General features: G+C 39.7%; 1 protein-coding gene across 9 annotated transcripts in view; it reads left to right on the top strand.

Moving 5' to 3' along the window:
* Nucleotides 1-21,337, top strand: part of LOC120425714 (uncharacterized) — a 54,515-nt gene extending 33,178 nt beyond the window's left edge. For 5 of the 9 annotated variants that reach the window (XM_039590318.2, XM_039590319.2, XM_039590315.2 and 2 more), the window contains 4 exons: nt 5,678-6,259; nt 14,133-14,402; nt 16,132-16,242; nt 16,305-21,337. In XM_039590318.2, the coding sequence (XP_039446252.1) occupies nt 5,678-6,259; nt 14,133-14,402; nt 16,132-16,242; nt 16,305-16,732 (1,391 nt within the window). In that variant the 3' untranslated portion in view covers nt 16,733-21,337. The remainder of the gene's footprint in view (nt 1-5,677; nt 6,260-14,132; nt 14,403-16,131; nt 16,243-16,304) is intronic. The other 4 variants (XM_052706221.1, XM_052706220.1, XM_039590316.2 and 1 more) reach the window with 3 other exon arrangements.
* Nucleotides 21,338-21,700: the final 363 nt, after the last annotated feature.

Below are 21,700 nucleotides of genomic sequence, written 5' to 3'. Positions count from 1 at the left end.
AAAGCATGAATTAAACCAGCGCCCAATGTAAAGCATGAACGAGTACAAAAGTTCTCTTTAATGTTTTGTACTACAATTCCTCCGTTTTCCACGAAACAACACACACCACACACATACACAAAAGTGCAGCATTTCAGCGACTCATACCAAGTGTGGTGGTCAGTGGTTTCCAACCTCGGTATTCGGAATCGATTTGAGTTACAGTTAACACTGATGGTTTGAAATCTTTGAAGTTGCTCAAAAATGTTCGCACAAGAGAGGGTGGAAACTTGATCCCTTTTATTAAAAAAGCTTTCAAAAATATTAGGAGTAACATGATACGGAAAAAAAGAAGTGTTCAAAGTAGTTTCATAAAATTTAGAAAAGTTTACAAAGTCAGTTTGCTATATTTAAGAAAATGTTGATGAATAGCACTATTTTAATATTCTCAAAGTGTTGATGAAAGTGATTTCAAATCGGAAAACGGAATGCATTTTCGGATTCTTTGGACAATTTTCCACTAGGAGAAGGTAAAATATGTTTGTAAATAATAATTTTTTTGTATTTTTGAAATACAATTCAAAAAATCTTCAAGTTTATAGGCATTTTCAGTAAAACAAATTTCAAATAAAATGTAAATCTTTTTATTAGTGCTTTGTTAAAAATGCAATATGAATCGATAACTTTATAAACGAAACATTGTGAGCTTTAACAATTTTTTCAAAAAAAAAATTATGTATTTTGTTGAAAACATGTTGAAAAGCTTATAAACTGAGTTAACTAATTATACACATTGATTTTTTCTCTTAAAAACTATATCAGCAACCTTAGTGATGGTACATTTGACTTTAAAATAAAATTTGAACACCTTAAATTTAATTTTAACAAATAAAACTATGACTATCAAAATCACCGCAGAATTTAAAATAAGAACTTTCAACGCAACTATTTTTTAAGCATCGTTGAAAATTTTAATTTTCAATAATAGTGTATAGACCTTGTGTAGCCTACCCCAAAACACGTTTCTTGAAAAAACCCTTAACAGTTAGAAAAAATTCCAAAAATTTATTGAAATCCAATCAATGTCACCCCGGTTTACGGTATTCGGAATCGATTTGGGTTACATTATAACTTTGTGATTTGAATTTTTAATGCTTTCACAAAATTTCCAAAAAATGAGTAAACTTCCAAAAGTTATGTTTTATATATTTTTTTAATTTGGATTGAACATTGTATTTGCTAATTCTATGACCAAAGCAGACGTTTTGCATCATAAGTGCGTTCATACAAGTCTGCAAACAATGCTGGAAGTTGCCCATCTAAAAGCTTGACTAAAAGGGTTATCAAAAACAAAAAAAAAAGTTTTTGGTGTCTTCGACAAAGTTGTTGGTATTGCTAAAAAAAATCGAATTTTCAGGCACAAAAAATGAATAACGCAAGATAACCATTTTTAAAAATTCTCGTTTTTGTTCTGTGATATGTTCTGTTCTGTTGAGTTATGCACATACATACCAATCAGCATAGCGCACCAGGTACACGTGCTGTAGCAAGAAGACGCTTCCATCTTTCTCGGTCTTGCGCTGCTACTCTCCAATTTCCCAGGTTACAGATTTTCCGGATATCACCATTCACTTGATCTCCCCACCGAGCGCGCGGTTTCCCTGCTCTCCTGCCTGTTCCGCCAGCTGGTTCAGCGCGGTCAAAAAGCAGTCTGACAGGCTGGCTCTCGTCCATTCGGGCGACATGGCCGGCCCACCTGAGCCTCCCGATCTTCGCCTGGGTGGCGATGGTCGGTTCTTCAAGAAACGCGTGCAGTTCGTGGTTCATGCGTCTTCGCCACACTCCGTCAGACACCTGCACTGACACCTGTAGCACCTTCCGTTCGAAAACTCCAAGGGCACGTTCGTCCTCCTGTCGCAACGTCCAGGTCTCGTGGCCATAGAGGACTACCGGTCTAATCAGTGTTTTGTACATCGTCAGCTTCGTGCGGCGTTGCACTCGATCCGATGCGATGGTCTTCTGTAATCCGAAGTAGGCACGATTCCCAGCAAAAATACGAGTTATGGCACAAGTTGGTTAAAATACAACTTGGCATTTTTTTTTTTGACAAAATCAAAATTTTAGAAATTGTGGAAAAACAAAACAAAATACTTAAGATATAAATCTAGTTTGCAATCGAAAAGAAATATTGTTAAATACGTGTTTTTTTACCTGCAGGAGCTATGACCATCCCAGATCATATGGTTTCAAACAGATCAGAAAATTTCATACAGGGTATTGTAAATATTATCTTTTCTCGTCAGTCGCCTATCTTCGGCTAGGGTTGCTTTGTTGCTCAATTAAAGCTCTAAAATATCTGTTGAGGCCAATAACTTACTATCAATAGCCCCAATTCTTGTCAATTTACATGCAATCTTGCATACTGGGAGAACTAAACCGCTTAATGGATCTCGCCAATCAAAATTTCACTTTTGCTTACGTTTCCAGAGCGTTTTGCCTTCCTCACATTACTGAGTAAAGACTATAAAATCACTCGGAAAATGAACTCTTTAATTAGACCTCCTAGACCTACCTTCATTTGTACATATCGACTCAGAATCACCAGCTGAGCAAATGTCTATGTGTTTGGCTGTATGTAGACATGTGTACCAAATCAATGTCACTGGAATATCTCGTCACAGGCTCAACCGATTTTGGCCGGAATGGGTTTAATCGTTCCGTCTTAACGTCCCCTAAGTTGCTATTTAAATTCATGCAGTTTTATAATGTATTTAAAAAGTTATGTTAAAAAACTGTTTCATATTAAATTAAAATTATGGTAAAAGGGTGGCTTTTTCATGAAACCCTCACATGTTATATAATTTTAGAAAGCATATGAGAAGACTTTTTAGGTGGAGTAAGAATTTTCAAGATCTGACTTACCTATCTTAAATTACAAGCAGTTTAAAAAATGGTCTGAATTCACATAACCTCAACTGGTCGGATCTGATCGCCACGAAAAAGCCGTGTAGAGGGATGCCATTTTCCTCAAAGGCCGTGTCTGTACAATCTTGACAAAAAGTCTGTAGGTAGTCTGTTTTTTACTCATTACTTATTTTTATTAGGACCTCTTAGGTGCTGCGAACGTTAGGGGAGATCCATAAACTTGTGGACACTTTAGGGGGGTTGGAATCAATATAAATGAGAGGAAGGCACCATCCACCTAAAGGTGGATTAAGTAACGTTTTTGATATAAAACTGCTTCTAACTTCCGGTAACATGTTCTTTTGAACATGGTTTATACATTCACTTGAAACATAATCCCGAAACATGGAATTAATTAGCAAGGGCTTTCAAAAAAAAAACAATAGCCCTGCGTTACTAGACGTTTTACCTATTCTCGTTTATGGCTGACGGAAAAAAAGAGAAGCGAAGGCAAATAAAGAACAAAGGCCGGCCAGCAACACCACTAGCACGACGTGTACGAGTGATTCAGTGATGCCAGGAGACTTCCTTTGGAAATGCTACTTTTTGTTAGTTTAACCCTGAAAGTTGTGTACAATAATATGAACTGGCAGCCACCAAGTGTGCTGAAAGAAAAAAGAACTCGGCCAAAAATAGAAATTGCATGGGCTTCGGTGAATTCTAGTCTGACCATAATAGACTTTGGAAATGTTGTTGTAAAATGCTTGAAAAAGTTATAGGAATCACTTTTGATAAAAATCAACATAATCTGAATTGTTCACAAAATTTTACTCTATTGTTTAGTGTACCTGGTTTTAGTAAATTTCAAGAAAATACCCAAATGTCGAGCATCCTTCAGACACCACCGCTTAGATTGATGGGCATATTTCCCTTAGATTTGAATAGACTGAAAAGCACAAACTTTCGATCAAATCAATTCGAACAAACATTTTAATTCGAAAGATTGGACTCATGGTTGCAGAGTTATCGTCATTAAAAAATCGATATTATTATAGTGATGTAGAGAAACCCTAATTTTTCCTGTATACCTTTTTTAAGAATCTGTACCTTACCAGCAATTGTACAACATTCCATGTTTTTAAAGCCAATTTATAGAACTTTTTCTAATTTGTTAGAAAAATAAATATTTTTAGAGATGATCAAGCTTGGTCATGTCATGGTCATAAGCGTAGAATGCACCATGTAACTGTGAAGTTGGGAACCCCTGATCACATTCCAAGGCAAGACGCCATATGTTAAGCACTTACCATCAACGAATTTCCCAACGGCCTGCCAAACGAGTCAAACGTGCGATGGTGGCATGGAAAAGTCCGTGCAAAATTGAGGCACCACACAAGCCACATACAACTTGGAATAGATAGCTATAACTACTAGAGGCGTAATAAAACGACGTAACAAAGCAATGAAGATTGGCATCAGCTGAGGAGAAGCACTGCCCACCCCTAAATTCTCACCTACTCTTAGTTAGAACATTCGAAAGGGAAAAAAGAACGTTTTCAAAATAGCTCTCACTTTAATTCATCTTGTCCCTTTTTCCGTTGCCGCTATCCTGTTCCATAATCCAAAAGAATCTCTCCGGGTTACACAATTTTCACCTATAAAAATACATCTAGACACTCTAGTCGTTTTGTTGACGCAATGTTATACATGTCTGTCTCATTCTCTACTTTCCCGACGTATATCAAACTACTTCCACTTCCTTATATCGTTTTTTGTTTGTTAGGTGTTTTACCCTAGTATGTAGCCCTACCAAATGGGACTAAGCATAGCAAAGCCATTGTCTCTAGGACGTGTGGACAATCGTGGGCTCTGTGCTCGGGCTGTAGTCCCTGGTACATTTTATGTGTGTATAGAGATAGATAGTTGGGTACTAGCATAGTGTGAGGACATGACTTCCTTCCTGGCTCGTTTTTTAAAATCGTTTCTCGCCCTGGTGACGACGACACTTGACTTTTTGCAAACCCAAAGTGACACCTTCCGGAAGAGGTTCGTTTTCTGCTTTGATTTGTTTTATTATACACTGGGATTTATATAATGATGGAGTTGTTTTATTAGCTACAAGTGTTTTATTTAAAATAAATTATCTCTATTTGAAATATAACGTATATTTTAGTACTTTTCATGTTAATCAGGGTTGCAAATAAAATATTTGAAAACAATCTGAATTTTACAATTTACTAAATTTTAAATACTTTTTTTGTATAATTAAAAATGCGTTGCAAAACGTTAAAACCAGTAAGAACCATATTTTTTTTGGGAAAATTTAGTGACACCACGCAGTGATACTTTTAGCAAATTTTGTTGTGAACAGTATAGAAAAGTAAGCAATTCCCACACTTATTTTTTCGCATTGCTGATGAAATCTGATTCTGTTGGAATATGATAAGACTGTGTCGAAAAAAAAAACAACCCGATGAGTCTAGCTTGAATTCAATGCAAAGCTGTTAAATCCATGAATAAAACGGCATTTTGAATCCACATAACCCATTTTTCAAGACAACTCAGGCATAAAGCTCGAAATCCATTGATGAAGAATTCATGCCCAAAAATTCATTACTCTTCGTAACCACTTCAAATACACCATATCACATCACATTTCTTAGTTCCTTCAGTTCCGCTCTTTTTTTTATTTCCGTTATTCACTTCAGTAGCTGAAACCCTTTCTAAGTGTGTTAGAAACATTTCATTAATTTGTTTTCTATTCTTTTTTCCGGTAACTTACTATTTTTTCTAGCAACCCTATCCACCACCACCAATCATTCCCGCTCTAAGAGCAACACTCTGCCCCAAAGCAGTGGCGCTCCCAGAGTGCACTCCGCTCCCCCCAGTAGACCCCAACCGGCGACCAACAACAACAACAACAACATCAACAATAACAACAACATGAACAATAACAGCAACGTTCAGAATAATAATACCAATAACAATCATCTTCCCAATCAGACTCAGCAAACATCATCCACCACCGCCAAAACAAACCAAAAGCCCGACCAAGGCAATAATAACAATTCCATTCCCAACAATAATTACCACCCATCGCCACCCACTTCCGCCCCCTCCACCATCACCACCACCACCACTTCGCAACATCCTTCACGCGCAAAGCTCACGCTCGGTTCCAAGATTGGCTCACATCCGCCTCCTCCGCCGAACCGGCCCCGAACGGCCTCGACCACGCGGGCAGCAGATCCCGGCCAGGCCAGTGCGGCGACGGGTCCGGGTTCGGTGTTGAAAAAGGCTGAACCACCCCGAAAGCTGGCCGTCACTGGCCACGCCAGGCCCAAATTGGGAACCAAACCAAACCAAGCCGCCGGAAGTAAGTAGCGTGTTTTTCATCATCAACAACAACAACAACAACAACCGCAACAACTCAGCAAAAAAAGTCACCACCCCTTCCTGTTTGCACCACTCCCTTTCCTTCCGTTTCACCACAAACAAACAAAATTTCGAAACCTTTCTCAGCTCAACGCCATACATCCTAATTCACCTCCAACGAAAACAAAAATCTTTGAAATTTGCGCCCAAAATCCTGACCTACGTCTCTGTCAAATAGTTCCCTCAACTGTCACTTTATTCTCTTAAAATTTCTTTCGAGCGCGTGTATTTTCATTGATCTGTCGATGGCGTTTGACACAATGACGCCATTTGACAAAGATCACGTGACAATACACCACTCCTCACAAAAAAAAAAAAAAACAACGTGGACACAAATTGTACGAATCTGTTGTTAGTGCGTGTTTGTGTGATAGAGTGACCCCCTTACCACCCCACTTCTCCGTTGATGTTACCCCGATGCACGCCACTGACCAGCTTGAAGTAGCCCCACCCTGTACTGTTGCCGATGCTGCTGGGGTCAGTCCAGGCTCTGGGCGTGTCTGCTGGGTGTTTTTGGTGTTGTATTTGAGTGTTGGTTTTGTTTTGTTGTCTGGTTTTCCATTTTTTTAAACCTTTTTACTGTGTACATAGAAATATGAAGTACTGAACGCGTTCCTGTTACCTAGTGTGTAGATGTTTCTAGTGCTTGGTTTGTATAGCTTCTTTTTCATACATTCATCATTCTGTCATGATCGCTTCTTCAGTAATTGTCATTTTCATGTTCATAGAATTGTTAGGCCTTCATGTAAATCAGTCTGAATGATTACACTGGAATCAGTCAACACATATTTCAAACTCTTTTATATCAATAATTCATTTCTCACCATCAACTCACACAACTCACAATGATATCAAAGTAAATTGTACTAAACCCGTCAAATTAAATATCATTGACAGTTTATCTCCAAATATAGAAGGATAATTGTTCTCCCATAGGTTTTTTGAAATATTTCTCCTAATTACCAAGAATTGCTAAAAATTCAAAATCAAATGGTTTTTGAAACACCTCCGTCTGGTAATATGAAATGAGACTATTTTATACAAAATTCAAAGCCATGCCGAAAAATTATTTTATATATTTAACACGAATAGGAATCTCGCAAAAAAAAAACCCTTCAAATCAATTGACGAATTTGCAAACATGTTTAAAAGCTGCCTAGTAAAAATATTCTTCGTAAAGGTTTTCAAAAGAGCGCATTTGAATTTTCGATTAATAGAGGAAAATTCAAATTTTAGGCACAAAGAGCGTTAAGCGTTCTTTTGACAAAGAACTTTGTCCTAAGGTTTCTATACGGGGTGTCAATCCAAAATTTTCGCGAAGCGAAAACGTTACGTGACGAATTCCCCTCTCGGCCAATTTCCCCTCTTTTTGGTGCACGCTGGTTGGTTGAACAAACGTTTCCCAATCAGTCAATATAGAGACGTGAGATTGATGTATCTAAAATCACCCCCACTCTACCTCATAATTTTCGGATCGTCGACGCGGCAAAAAGCGAATAAGGAGATGTAGGAGAATGGGTGCAAAAAGGCGGGGCATACGTCCCCGATCTAAATTAACAAAACTCGGCTCGGTCGGTCCCGAAAATTCAGTCTGTTGCTGGCCGTCGACGAGAACACATCAGGAGCAGATGGCCTGGTGGCCCGTTTGCAGACGGCCTGGAGGCCCGGGAGCAGATAGCCTGGAGGCATGGACACGCCAAGACATGCCAGCCGGCATGAGCGGGAATTGGAATTGGCCACCACTTGGAGTGGCCGGAGTCCCCGGCGGGTGTTCCGATAGGGGGACTTTTCCCGAACCATAAGAGTTGGGGCAATATGGGTATCAAACTTTAGGGTTTTTGATACTGGATATGAAATTTGACATTTCGGCAGTAGTGGCCACAATCCGGAGTGGCCGGAGGCCCCGCGGATGTTCCGATGGGGGGACATTTGCCGAACCATAAGAGTTGGGGCAATATGGGTATCAAACTTTAGGGTTTTTGATACTGGATATGAAATTTGACATTTCGGCAGTAGTGGCCACAATCCGGAGTGGCCGGAGGCCCCGCGGATGTTCCGATGGGGGGACATTTGCCGAACCATAAGAGTTGGGGCAATATGGGTATCAAACTGTAGGGTTTTTGATACTGCACATGAAATTTGACATTTTGGCAGTAGTGGCCACCACCTGGAGTGGCCGGAGGCCCCGCGGATGTTCCGATGGGGGGACATTTGCCGAACCATAAGAGTTGGGGCAATATGGGTATCAAACTTTAAGGTTTTTGATACTGAACATGAAATTTGACATTTCAGCAGTAGTGGCCACCACCTGGAGTGGCCGGAGGCCCCGGGGATGTTCCGATGGGGGGACATTTGCGGAACCATAAGAGTTGGGGCAATATGGGTATCAAACTGTAGGGTTTTTGATACTGCACATGAAATTTGAAATTTTGGCAGTAGTGGCCACCACCTGGAGTGGCCGGAGGCCCCGGGGATTTTCCGATAGGGGGACATTTGCCAAACCATAAGAGTTGGGGCAATATGGGTATCAAACTTTAGGGTTTTTGATACTGGATATGAAATTTGACATTTCGGCAGTAGTGGCCACAATCCGGAGTGGCCGGAGGCCCCGCGGATGTTCCGATGGGGGGACATTTGCCGAACCATAAGAGTTGGGGCAATATGGGTATCAAACTGTAGGGTTTTTGATACTGCACATGAAATTTGAAATTTTGGCAGTAGTGGCCACCACCTGGAGTGGCCGGAGGCCCCGGGGATTTTCCGATAGGGGGACATTTGCCAAACCATAAGAGTTGGGGCAATATGGGTATCAAACTTTAGGGTTTTTGATACTGGATATGAAATTTGACATTTCGGCAGTAGTGGCCACAATCCGGAGTGGCCGGAGGCCCCGCGGATGTTCCGATGGGGGGACATTTGTTGAACCATAAGAGTTGGGGCAATATGGGTATCAAACTTTAGGGTTTTTGATACTGGATATGAAATTTGACATTTCGGCAGTAGTGGCCACAATCCGGAGTGGCCGGAGGCCCCGCGGATGTTCCGATGGGGGGACATTTGCCGAACCATAAGAGTTGGGGCAATATGGGTATCAAACTTTAGGGTTTTTGATACTGGATATGAAATTTAACATTTCGGCAGTAGTGGCCACAATCCGGAGTGGCCGGAGGCCCCGCGGATGTTCCGATGGGGGGACATTTGCCGAACCATAAGAGTTGGGGCAATATGGGTATCAAACTGTAGGGTTTTTGATACTGCACATGAAATTTGACATTTTGGCAGTAGTGGCCACCACCTGGAGTGGCCGGAGGCCCCGCGGATGTTCCGATGGGAGGACATTTGCCGAACCATAAGAGTTGGGGCAATATGGGTATCAAACTTTAAGGTTTTTGATACTGAACATGAAATTTGACATTTCAGCAGTAGTGGCCACCACCTGGAGTGGCCGGAGGCCCCGGGGATGTTCCGATGGGGGGACATTTGCGGAACCATAAGAGTTGGGGCAATATGGGTATCAAACTGTAGGGTTTTTGATACTGCACATGAAATTTGAAATTTTGGCAGTAGTGGCCACCACCTGGAGTGGCCGGAGGCCCCGGGGATTTTCCGATAGGGGGACATTTGCCAAACCATAAGAGTTGGGGCAATATGGGTATCAAACTTTAGGGTTTTTGATACTGGATATGAAATTTGACATTTCGGCAGTAGTGGCCACAATCCGGAGTGGCCGGAGGCCCCGCGGATGTTCCGATGGGGGGACATTTGCCGAACCATAAGAGTTGGGGCAATATGGGTATCAAACTGTAGGGTTTTTGATACTGCACATGAAATTTGACATTTCGGCAGTAGTGGCCACAATCCGGAGTGGCCGGAGGCCCCGCGGATGTTCCGATGGGGGGACATTTGTTGAACCATAAGAGTTGGGGCAATATGGGTATCAAACTTTAGGGTTTTTGATACTGGATATGAAATTTGACATTTCAGCAGTAGTGGCCACAATCCGGAGTGGCCGGAGGCCCCGCGGATGTTCCGATGGGGGGACATTTGCCGAACCATAAGAGTTGGGGCAATATGGGTATCAAACTTTAGGGTTTTTGATACTGGATATGAAATTTGACATTTCGGCAGTAGTGGCCACAATCCGGAGTGGCCGGAGGCCCCGCGGATGTTCCGATGGGGGGACATTTGCCGAACCATAAGAGTTGGGGCAATATGGGTATCAAACTGTAGGGTTTTTGATACTGCACATGAAATTTGACATTTTGGCAGTAGTGGCCACCACCTGGAGTGGCCGGAGGCCCCGCGGATGTTCCGATGGGAGGACATTTGCCGAACCATAAGAGTTGGGGCAATATGGGTATCAAACTTTAAGGTTTTTGATACTGAACATGAAATTTGACATTTCAGCAGTAGTGGCCACCACCTGGAGTGGCCGGAGGCCCCGGGGATGTTCCGATGGGGGGACATTTGCGGAACCATAAGAGTTGGGGCAATATGGGTATCAAACTGTAGGGTTTTTGATACTGCACATGAAATTTGAAATTTTGGCAGTAGTGGCCACCACCTGGAGTGGCCGGAGGCCCCGGGGATTTTCCGATAGGGGGACATTTGCCAAACCATAAGAGTTGGGGCAATATGGGTATCAAACTTTAGGGTTTTTGATACTGGATATGAAATTTGACATTTCGGCAGTAGTGGCCACAATCCGGAGTGGCCGGAGGCCCCGCGGATGTTCCGATGGGGGGACATTTGCCGAACCATAAGAGTTGGGGCAATATGGGTATCAAACTGTAGGGTTTTTGATACTGCACATGAAATTTGACATTTTGGCAGTAGTGGCCACAATCCGGAGTGGCCGGAGGCCCCGCGGATGTTCCGATGGGGGGACATTTGTTGAACCATAAGAGTTGGGGCAATATGGGTATCAAACTTTAGGGTTTTTGATACTGGATATGAAATTTGACATTTCGGCAGTAGTGGCCACAATACCGAGTGGCCGAAGGCCCCGCGGATGTTCCAATGGGGGGACATTTGCGGAACCATTAGAGTTGGGGCAATATGGGTATCAAACTATAGGGTTTTTGATACTGGACATGAAATTTGACATTTTGGCAGTAGTGGCCACCATCTGGAGTGGCCGGAGGCCCCGGGGATATTCCGATGGAGGGACATTTGCCGAATCATAAGAGTTGTTGCAATATGGGTATTAAACTTTATGGATTTTGATACTGGACATGAAATTTGAAATTTCGGCAGTAGTGGCCATACTCCGAAGTGGCCGGAGGCCCCGGGGATGTTCCGATGGGGGAACATTTGCCGAACCATAAGAGTTGGGGAAAAATGACTGTTAAACTTCTGAAATCTGTTTCTGGAAATTTAGAATAACTATTTCGTAATCAATTAGAGCCCTGAATAGGGCAGTTCAGCTCCACTTGCAATTTTCATCCCCTTAGTTCGATAGGACGTTGATATTATGTCTTAAAACTTTACAAATCAAACAGCCTGTTTCAGAGCCACGAAATAGACCACAAAAGAGTTGTCTTTTGTAATTATAAGGGAATCATGGGGAAATTTGGATCGGACGTTCTAATCGAAAATTTCAACAATCATCTAGCAAAGTTCTTTGTCATACTGGTCATGTGTAACATAACCACCTGCACCTTTTTTCATCACATTTTCAGTTTTAACTGTTCAAATTATGTTTATTGTGAAAGTCTGTTGCGCCACAGGCTGATGTACACGCTTACGACAAACCACTAATTTTTTGTACGGCGCAACAGATTTTTTCGTGCAACAGAAGAGATGCGCATTTCGGTTTGGTGGTGCGCGGATAATAACGAGAAATCAACCAGGGCCGAGCTGTAGGTTAATCAATTTGGCGCCCTTAGTAGGGCCCAAGAGAAACTTTGCATTTTGCAAATTTGCCAAGTTGCCAAGTTGCGCCGCGAAACGCTGCCGGGTTCTTTCCTTTTTCTTGATGCTGCTACGTTGCTGCGTCGCTGTTCGTTTTATGCATCGCTAGCATACAATCCCAAGTAACATTTTTTCCAGGAGTTCTACAAGAGCTCTTCAAGATAGCTACAGAATAGCAGTTTGGACCGCGGTAGGATAAAATTCTCTTCAAAACTTCTTCAGGAGTTTGGAAGAGTACTTGAAGAGAATTTTATCCTACCGCGGTCCAAACTGCTATGCTGTAGCTATCTTGAAGAGCTCTTGTAGAACTCTTGGGAAAAAATGTTACTTGGGAATGACTGGTGTGATATATGAGGGTCTATATATCAATAAATTATGCATTTTGTTATTAAGAGACAACTATTATACAAAGCCAAAGTGCTGATTGGCCAAATTGGACTAGGTCTCGAAATTGCGCTTTTTTAACAAGACACCAGCTTTTGGGAAACTTCTGTTTAACTTGAATCAATTTCTGAGCGTTATATCAACGTAACACCTTATAATGTGGCCCTCTTAAACCTTGCGGTTTCGTCAACGGATCCACAGGCGTGTATCTTCTTTTCGCGACAAGACTCCGCCTTCAGGGTCTCCTAAGTGTGAAGGTATGGGCACGTGGGCACCGAATACCTATACTAACACTTAGAATTTTTGCGTCTGCCTCGGGATTCGAACCGGCGACCTCTGGATTGTGAGTCTAGTGCGCGGTCCGATTAATTCACATAGGCAGACGATAAAATAAAATAAATTCCACGCATTCAAAAATTCAATTAAAACTTAATTTTAAAAATGATTTGCGATTTGCACAATTCAACAAAGTTGTTTATGTCTCATTTTTCCTATTTTCATGAATAATTGACACATAAGATTATTACTTTTTATTTTGCGTGCTCTACACAGTAAAAAAAAATATGAAATTGAGATGGTTGAAAATTTGATGAATTGAATATTTCCTCGTTTTATGACAATTTACAAAAAAACATGTGTTAAAAAGTGAAATTCAACAGACCATTATCATTTGTTTTACTGAGTAATTTTTGTTTATTCAAACATTCAATCGCGTTTCTTGTCAGAACGTCAAAGATAGCACCATCACGTCGAAGTGTTGAAAAAGTTTGGCCAGCGTCTGACAAATGACTGTCCAGTAGAAGACACATTATCACAGTAAATAAATGATGATAATATTACATCTAGGAATGGTGACAGATATTGTGCCAAAAAAAGTTATTTTATATCTGGAATAGGGAAACTTTTTAATAAATTCCTTAAAAAAATACTTTTCAACGCATTATTTAGCAAAAAATTTCCCAAAAAAAGAGGTAATATTTGACCATCCAAAAATACAATTCACGATCGAGAATGGACGAAAAACATGTAATTATTTCGAACCATCTATTTTTTTTTAGATAAAATATGTCACTAAAATTATCAAAATCAATGATTTATTTTCTAATGAAACTCAGTATATGTTTGAAATTGCGTTCAATTATCTTGTACAAAATGTAAAAGTGAGCAACAGCAACAATTAACATGAATTTGTTGGAAATATTATTAATATATATTTCTTTTCTCTACAAGTTTGATGTAAATAAGTTCACAAGTGTAGCTTGCTATTACATACAATAACACACACATTGTTCAGTTTTTTTTAATATTTTGGTAACACAATTTGGTTTTCTCTAATTGGGTTTGCTCACGTTTTCTTCCATTTATTCACAATCAATTCTTTTTTCTATTATAATCTCCGCTGTGTCCACGTGTAGGCAAAACTGATCCCAACGAATCACACACCCCAGGCCAAAAAAGCTCTTAGTAATCAATCAACTTCTCATCCGTTCCTCTCCCACCAACCCGCACAAACGCAGCCGAAGAGGACGCCGAAAAGGACAACTGCATTTCGGTGTCCAGCGCCAGTCCGCTGCCGGCGCCGGAAATCAACGAGCAGATCATCAAGTCACCGCCGGAGCCGACCCGCGTCAAATCGCCGGAACAGATCATCATGCGCTCGCCCGACCCGGTCAACTGGACCGTCCCGCTGGACACGGGCAAGACCTTCACCGTGACACAGAACGTGAGAGAAGGTGAGTGTCCGCCAGGTGAGGACGGGTCGCAGATTCTTCCGGTGGCCGCGGCGGGTAAATTTCTTCCATTTTTTTTTATTACAAGGTTTTAGTTTTGACTGTCAGCGCGTGTGAGAGTGGCATGCGGTATATAATCTGTCATGTGTGATAAATTGGGTTGCATGGTTTGAGATGAGGTGTCTGAAAATCAGAAAAATGCTAAAAGATTGGATTTAAAAGTATTTATATTCAGTAAGCATTTTTATGCATAACTCGTGAAAAGTTGTAAGAGCTGGATTGTACACAGAAAAAAATATTCCTGTAAATTTACATTATTTGTCATGTACCAAAATGTATCATGATAAATGATGTATATTTACATTAGGTTCATTGGAAATTTACATTAGATTCATTGGAAATTTACATTAGTTTTGAAAATTTACATTAGTTTTGGAATTTACATTACTTTTGGAATTTACATTAGTTCAAATCAACTAATTCTGATTGGCCAATGGGAATGAGAAGCTCGACTTGGAATGCAGTAGGAAAAGGGTGTAGCCTATGTTCTATTTTAAAATGATTGAAGCGGGCAGCAAAAGGAAATTCGGATTTTAAAAAGTTGTTTCACAGGTAGAGGACGCTTTCTCGTCGACGGCCAAGTGAAATAACGCTGGTCTGGAATCGAACGGACGACGGGTTGGATGTTCGGTGTTACTGCTTCTACCCGCTGCCGACTGAGCTATCTTCGCATTTTATAAACGAGCGGCTAAAGCATCAACTTGTTCAGGTCGAGGCTCAGGCAGTGGGCAAGCGAAATAGGAGAGCGATTGAAAGAGAACCAAGTATAACTATTTTTAGTTCGGGTAGTTTTGAAGTCAACGTTTGGCAGAAATACACAGGGACGTGGCGTTACATCGTGCTGCTACCTGGTTTTTTTAAGCGCAAGAGTGTAAAAGTGCTGAGTCATCGTCTAAAAATAGACGGCGTCCTATCTCGCCCAGCAAAATGAAGTCGATAAAGTAGTCGGTTTCGATGAGAAAAAGTGGAAAACGTGGTCTAAAAATAACGACGCCATCCCCCTATTGGATATATGATTTACATTAATAGTCAGGACCCGGTGCCTGCAATTCCCGTTACAGTTTATATGGAATTCCAATAAGAATGTAACAGAAAAATCAGGCTTCGGGTCCAGACTGTTAAATAGGAATTTACAGGAAGCCGAACACGGGTAGAAATTCATCAGATTTGAGTTTCCATGCTCAACGTTTCCATTAGATTCATGATTTACATTAGATTTAGATTTACATTGGAGTAATTTCCATGACATTTTACTCTTTACATCATATTTCAACATTGAGTGAGTTTACATAAGAAACAGTAATTACCTGCTGTGTAAATTTACATATTTTTTTCTGTGTAGCCTTACCTCAGAGAAGGGAGGAAAAAATAATTTTGTATTCAGAGTGAATTATTCTTACTGATTCTTTTGCAAAATCGTGGGTGGTTTGGAATTAGCATATTTGGATTTGAATTAGCAATTTATACTGAAACAAAATTTTATTTTGTACTACTCTTTTCTGCAAGGATTGGAAGTATCAAATACACATAAAATTATTCGGTCAGTTAGCTCAAATCTAAATCTAAGCTCCTTACATAGTAAACATTATCTGTAGAGCTACTGATAAGTATTAAACTTTTTTTTATTTGATGATATATCAAGTAGGGATCTTAATTGAATTGCATGGTGTTACCATATTTCTTAGGTCGTGGCAATGCTTAACGAACTCTTCTTCAATTTCTGCAGGTGATCCTATGATGCGACCTCATAGCGAAATCAAAGCTTCAACTCCGGTGGAACCTCCACCAGCACCACAATCAGCACCGCCAGAGCTTGCCGAACAATCGAAAATGCCTAGTAAGACTGTTCTTTACTGGGAAATATTATAAAAATATTAAAATCACCTTTTTCTCTTCCAGGCAGCAAACTCGAACCGGACTCCATCAAGGAATCTGAAGACGAAGAGGACGAAGACTTGCTGAAGTCAAAATCTTCGGTCACCTCGTCGGCCAATCCGGTATCGGTGGCCATTCCGGTCACGTCGGCTGTGGGGCCAGCTTCGACTACTGCAGCATCAGCTGCTCCTTCAGCGGCAGAAACTACAACGACCAAGGCTCCCGCCACAGCCGAACCAGCACAAAGCACTCCGGCTCCGGAAGTTCCCCGCTTCGATAAACCGGTTCCGGGATCGACCCTGCGCTGCCTGGACGACCCGACGTTCGATACGGCGGATATCAACTCGCCGGTAACGAACCGGAACGTCGCCTCGGACGTGCTGGACAAGGCCCGGGACCGGTTCGATCGCTTCTGGGGCAACCCGGACGGCTCCAAGCCGGACGAGCCTTAAATCGGAGATACATGGTCTATGAGCTTGTTTTAAAATCTAAAGTCGTCGTGGATTTTGTAGGGTAGTTTTCTCAAGCATTCCTCTACTTGGCCGCTTGCTGTAGAGCACAGCCAAAGTTCTGAACGAAAATCGCGTGGATAGATCAATGGTTTTCAACACATTCTGCTTGCAAAGTCTGGAGTTCGTTCCCCCTTTCCCTATAATCTGGAAGATTCATCTGGCACATTGAAAGGTTTGACGTCTTTTCTCTAGAAACAAACAAAGTTCAGCGAAACGAAGAAGAAACCACTTGGACTAGTTAAGCTACACTCAATATATTTATCATAAACCATCGTGACAGGGTAGTCTTAGGATGTTAAACTTATACCTTTGAGCATTAAGTTTTTTTTTCCTGATGAAAAGAACAAAACTAAAAATCCTTGAAAAGGATACCGTCGAGATTTCTCTTACACTGCACAAGCATGCACACCACACTAAGACAGGTAACGAACAACAACAACAACTACAAAACTCACACTCTGTATTGCATCCACTCACCTACCTGCGTTCATCTTGTTATCTAATGTTTAGAAACACACGGGTGGAGCAACAGCAGCAGCAGCAACAGCAATGGGGCATTGTCTAGTGATTTTTTTAAAATCCATCGTTAGCATACCCTTCCTGTACGATCTTGAAAATATAGAAAATTTAAAAATGAACTAATTAAGATCATAACGCGAAAATGAACGAGAAATAGGCAGAGTTCAGAGCAGATGGCGCGCACTCCAAATGTCTTACTTGCATGGAAGTCTTGAATGCAACTTGGACGCAAGTCTCATTGTTTGCATGCAACTTTGTACGCAACAGACACATTGAGTGCTGAATATCTTTATAATTCAAAACAATATAGAAATGTAATCATCTATTTCTGTCCAATAATAGATCCCAAAAAAAGCTAAGAAAGAATTAAAATTGTGACATTTTTTTCTATTAGACCAGGCCTGCCCAATCTTTTCGGCTCAATTTTCACATTTTTGATCGTCAAAATTACAATTGTTCATTTTTTCATGGTTTCTTTGATGAAATCGGTTCTCAGATGACCAGTGAACATAACTTTGATAAAAGTTTGAAAAAATATGATTGTAGGTTGTTTTTATGTAAGTTTTAATTGAAAAATTGGTCCGGCCCGCGGGCCGGATTGATTTTTGACGTAAAATGTAGATAAAAACGACTTGTATAAATATTTTTTCAAACTTTTGGATAAGTTATGTTCACTGGTCATCTGAGAACCGATTCCATCAAAGAAACCATGAAAAAATGAACAATTGTAATTTTGACGATCAAAAATGTGAAAATTGAGCCGAAAAGGTTGGGCAGGCCTGTATTAGACTGATTCTGAGCCCTTCCAAGAAGGCCCAAGTAACTTCAAATAGATTTTTTCAGCAAAAAGTTTGCCAAGAGTTAACTTGACTCCACTTCTTAATTGCTGGAGGGGGGTAAATTTCTTTTTTAAGTGGAAGTGTACCCATTTCGGAGGAGAAAATCAGGCGTAATTAAGGACTTCGATGGAAGTAGGTCTGCGCGTGTTGGTGTGTCATCCAGAAGAACTCAATGAAGCAAATTAACGTGACCTATTTTGCAGCAAAGCCTTTTTCCGACGCCACTTAGAACGATTACTTCGGTGGCACGCTCGTTATACCAATCAAACAACTGGAGAAAAAGTGAAACGGTCTTGTGTGAATTGGTACATTGAAAGTATTTTTTTCATTTGTTTACTGTTTATTTTGATTAAATAAACAACTGTGTTAATTTTATCTCTCTGATCAACAATTCTTTATAATTTGAAATAGATAATGAAGCCATGGTAATGGTAATGGTGGTAATGAGCATACCTTATTAGATTTCAAAGGGATCAATTGAAATTTTAATTATTTTTCTTCAGATTTGCATACATTTTAGATTGTTTTTAAATTTACACAAGACTGCTGCAACGAAATATTTCAAGTACAGATCACAGAAATGAGAACACATTACAGATAGATATTTGTTTTTCAGACTACAACATCATCCGTCTACATTATACATCGCTTTTTGCCGAAAACTTTTTTGCATTTCCTTGATTTGATCTTGCAGCAAGGAGCTCGTCACAGTTTTATACATCAATCAAATAATACACAAACGCAGGATATTCACAGCAAAAAATAGAAAACAAAAACATGTCGATTTTGGCCCAGATTAAATCACCTTTGCGTCGTCCTTTGCGCGGGTTTAGATAGGTCAGGATTCCAACCAATTGCAGCACAGATTTCTACAACAATTCTAGCAGAAAAGTAATGAATGCAAAAAAAAAGAACATCCACCAAAACGCAAACAGTACATTAAATCACAGGAAAAAAGGTCTAGAGTAAACTGAAAATGGCCCGTCCATTTTTCGAGTGTCATTTTTTGGGGCAACCACATACATCACACAAATTCAGTTCCAAGTCTTACAGCAAAACGCCAGATTTACAAAAGAAGCAACATAAAATACATACAATACAAAACAGAAAACCGCTTTTCGTCCTCGTTTATACGCGTGAGTTAGAAAAAAAAACAAAACGTTTTCGAAGGCAGTTTTCCCCCCAGGTAAAATCTCGAAAAACGTGTATATTTTCCGGCAAACGTTTAGGATTTAGTGCATATCGTAGCGAAAAATATTTCTAGCAACACGCTTTTTGTGTGAGACGATTTGTCCTTTTCGGTCCACCAAAATGTAGAGGGTAATTTGGAAAACAAAACAGATAAACCGCGCCAGTTTAGCTTTTTCGGAAAATCTTTTTAAATTGTTTTTTTCAACAGCATAAAGAATATTTCATCGTAAAGAATTTTAAAATTGACATCATGAACTAACAAGCATCACTTGACATGTTAAAAACGGTTGAGATGTTATAGTTTTTTACTTTCATTTGTTTATTTTGTTTCAAATAAAAAAATATTAATTTTCAATTACTACTAAAACCCATTAAACATTACACAGTCATCCATTAAAGTTAAGGACAAATCGTTAGTTAGAGAGGCTAAATCTTGAGAATATTTCAGATCAGAAAAGAAGAAAACGCTGAAATAACTCTGTAACCGAAAATGGTGGAAAAATCGCTAAAATCACTGCTATAAAGTCAAAATGGGCTAACTCTCATTGCACTTTCGCATCCTCACAGCAAATTAGCTGACAGAATAAATCATTCCACAACTTGGGTCAATAAAAGAAACACATACGATTGTGCAAGAGAACAGGATATTTTAAATACTCACTAGAAAAAGGGGCAAAAACGACTATTGGAGGGATTAAAATCAATGTGAGAAATCCTATTCAAAATGGTTACAGAAGTAAACAAAAAAAATCCATTATTTAAAGGAAAAAAACACACACACACAGCATTTACATGTTACTTAACGAAAATTAAATCAAGTAAGAAAAAAAAAAACAAATTTAACCTGTTGTTCGTCACTAGTATTAATATTATATTGCAAAAACAGACAAGAAATGAAACTTGAGAGAGAAAAAAAACACATAACTTGCTTACAAAAACACGCAAATAAATAAACTTAGTTTCCGCTTTGTGATATTGGAGAGACAACTGTTTTGTTAAACTCGCGCATTACGTAGCAGGAAATGATGCAAAATATTACAATTTTAGGTAAGAAGAGGGGCGAGACTGTGAGATTGTGAATTGAGTGGAAATCGAAAATGGCTAAAAAAAAAAACTACACACCTTATTTACAACACTTGACACAGTTTAGAATGAGGCAAGGGCAGATCTGTAGGTTCAACTCTACTGAAATAAACAACTATTGATTAGTTTTGTTAATCAAAGTATCTTTAAAAGTCTCACAGGCTAAATAATTTAGTAAAAACACTGTATTCATAATCAAAACCAGTGCTTGATAAACCAATTAAAAATTGTTGCAGAGATCACGAGAAAATTAAGCTTATTCAACGATTTTGTTTCAAATATTTTACCAAACTTTTATGAGGAGCCACTTTTATTTCACCCCACGCAAACATAATTTCATCAAACCAAAACTTTTATAAAAAAAAACAATGTTTTGAAACCATTCAGTGAAATTGTAGTTGTGAGACGAATGAGCAAGCAACCAAAGGATATGGGATCTAGTTTGTGATCGCAAAAAGAAAACACATTTTTATGAGATTTTATAGACTTTTATTACTAGTTGTACGAGATTTGATTCTAATAGAAAGTTAAAACAAATTGATGAACCTGAACCCCACTAAAGTGAATTGGCATTCATTTACTTTTCGAGTTTTGATTTTCCTTACGAGTAGGTACAATGATTTTAAAAGTGAACAATAAATTTGCAACTGCTCGGAAGCGCTGAAAAAATAAGTAACATATTACAAACTGTATCGAAGTGAAGGATAAAGTGGAACGATAACGAGTGAACTTTTGAAGAATTGTGGAAGCATGATACGAACATGAAGACGAGAGGAAAAACTCACATTTATTCTGGAAATCATTTTCAGTTACTTCAATAATTTATATACTAAACTAAACTACTTACTACAGAAGAAAATCATCGCGAGAAAAAAAATCGCTGAAATAAAATAGATTGGAAAATCGAGCAAAACTTGTATTTTTTACTTGAAACCCTCCGAAACAATCAATATGATATTGGTATGGTCTTTTGAACTAAGATTTCTGAAATTCCAACCTTGATCGTTCAATTCTAAAAATCTGTCATCGAAAAATCGCCAGAGTGTGTCACTAATCTTATTTTTTATTCTCACCTTATTTTCCAAGACAGGACTTATATTAGTATATCATTTTGTATGTTAAATTCCAACCTAGCTGAGCCACCTCAGGTGAACCTGCGAAATTAGCTATAAAGTTCCGTTACCACAATTGCAGGATTGGCGCGATGGGAAGAAAAACGCGGGTGTCTGCTTGACTTGTATGCGACCACCACCGCAAACCACCCACCGCCGTGATA

Source organism: Culex pipiens, chromosome 1 (genome assembly GCF_016801865.2).
Source record: "Culex pipiens pallens isolate TS chromosome 1, TS_CPP_V2, whole genome shotgun sequence".
Lineage (NCBI taxonomy): Eukaryota > Metazoa > Arthropoda > Insecta > Diptera > Culicidae > Culex > Culex pipiens.
The sequence above is the reverse complement of the archived record's forward strand: the minus strand, read 5'-3'. Positions and strand labels throughout refer to the sequence as shown.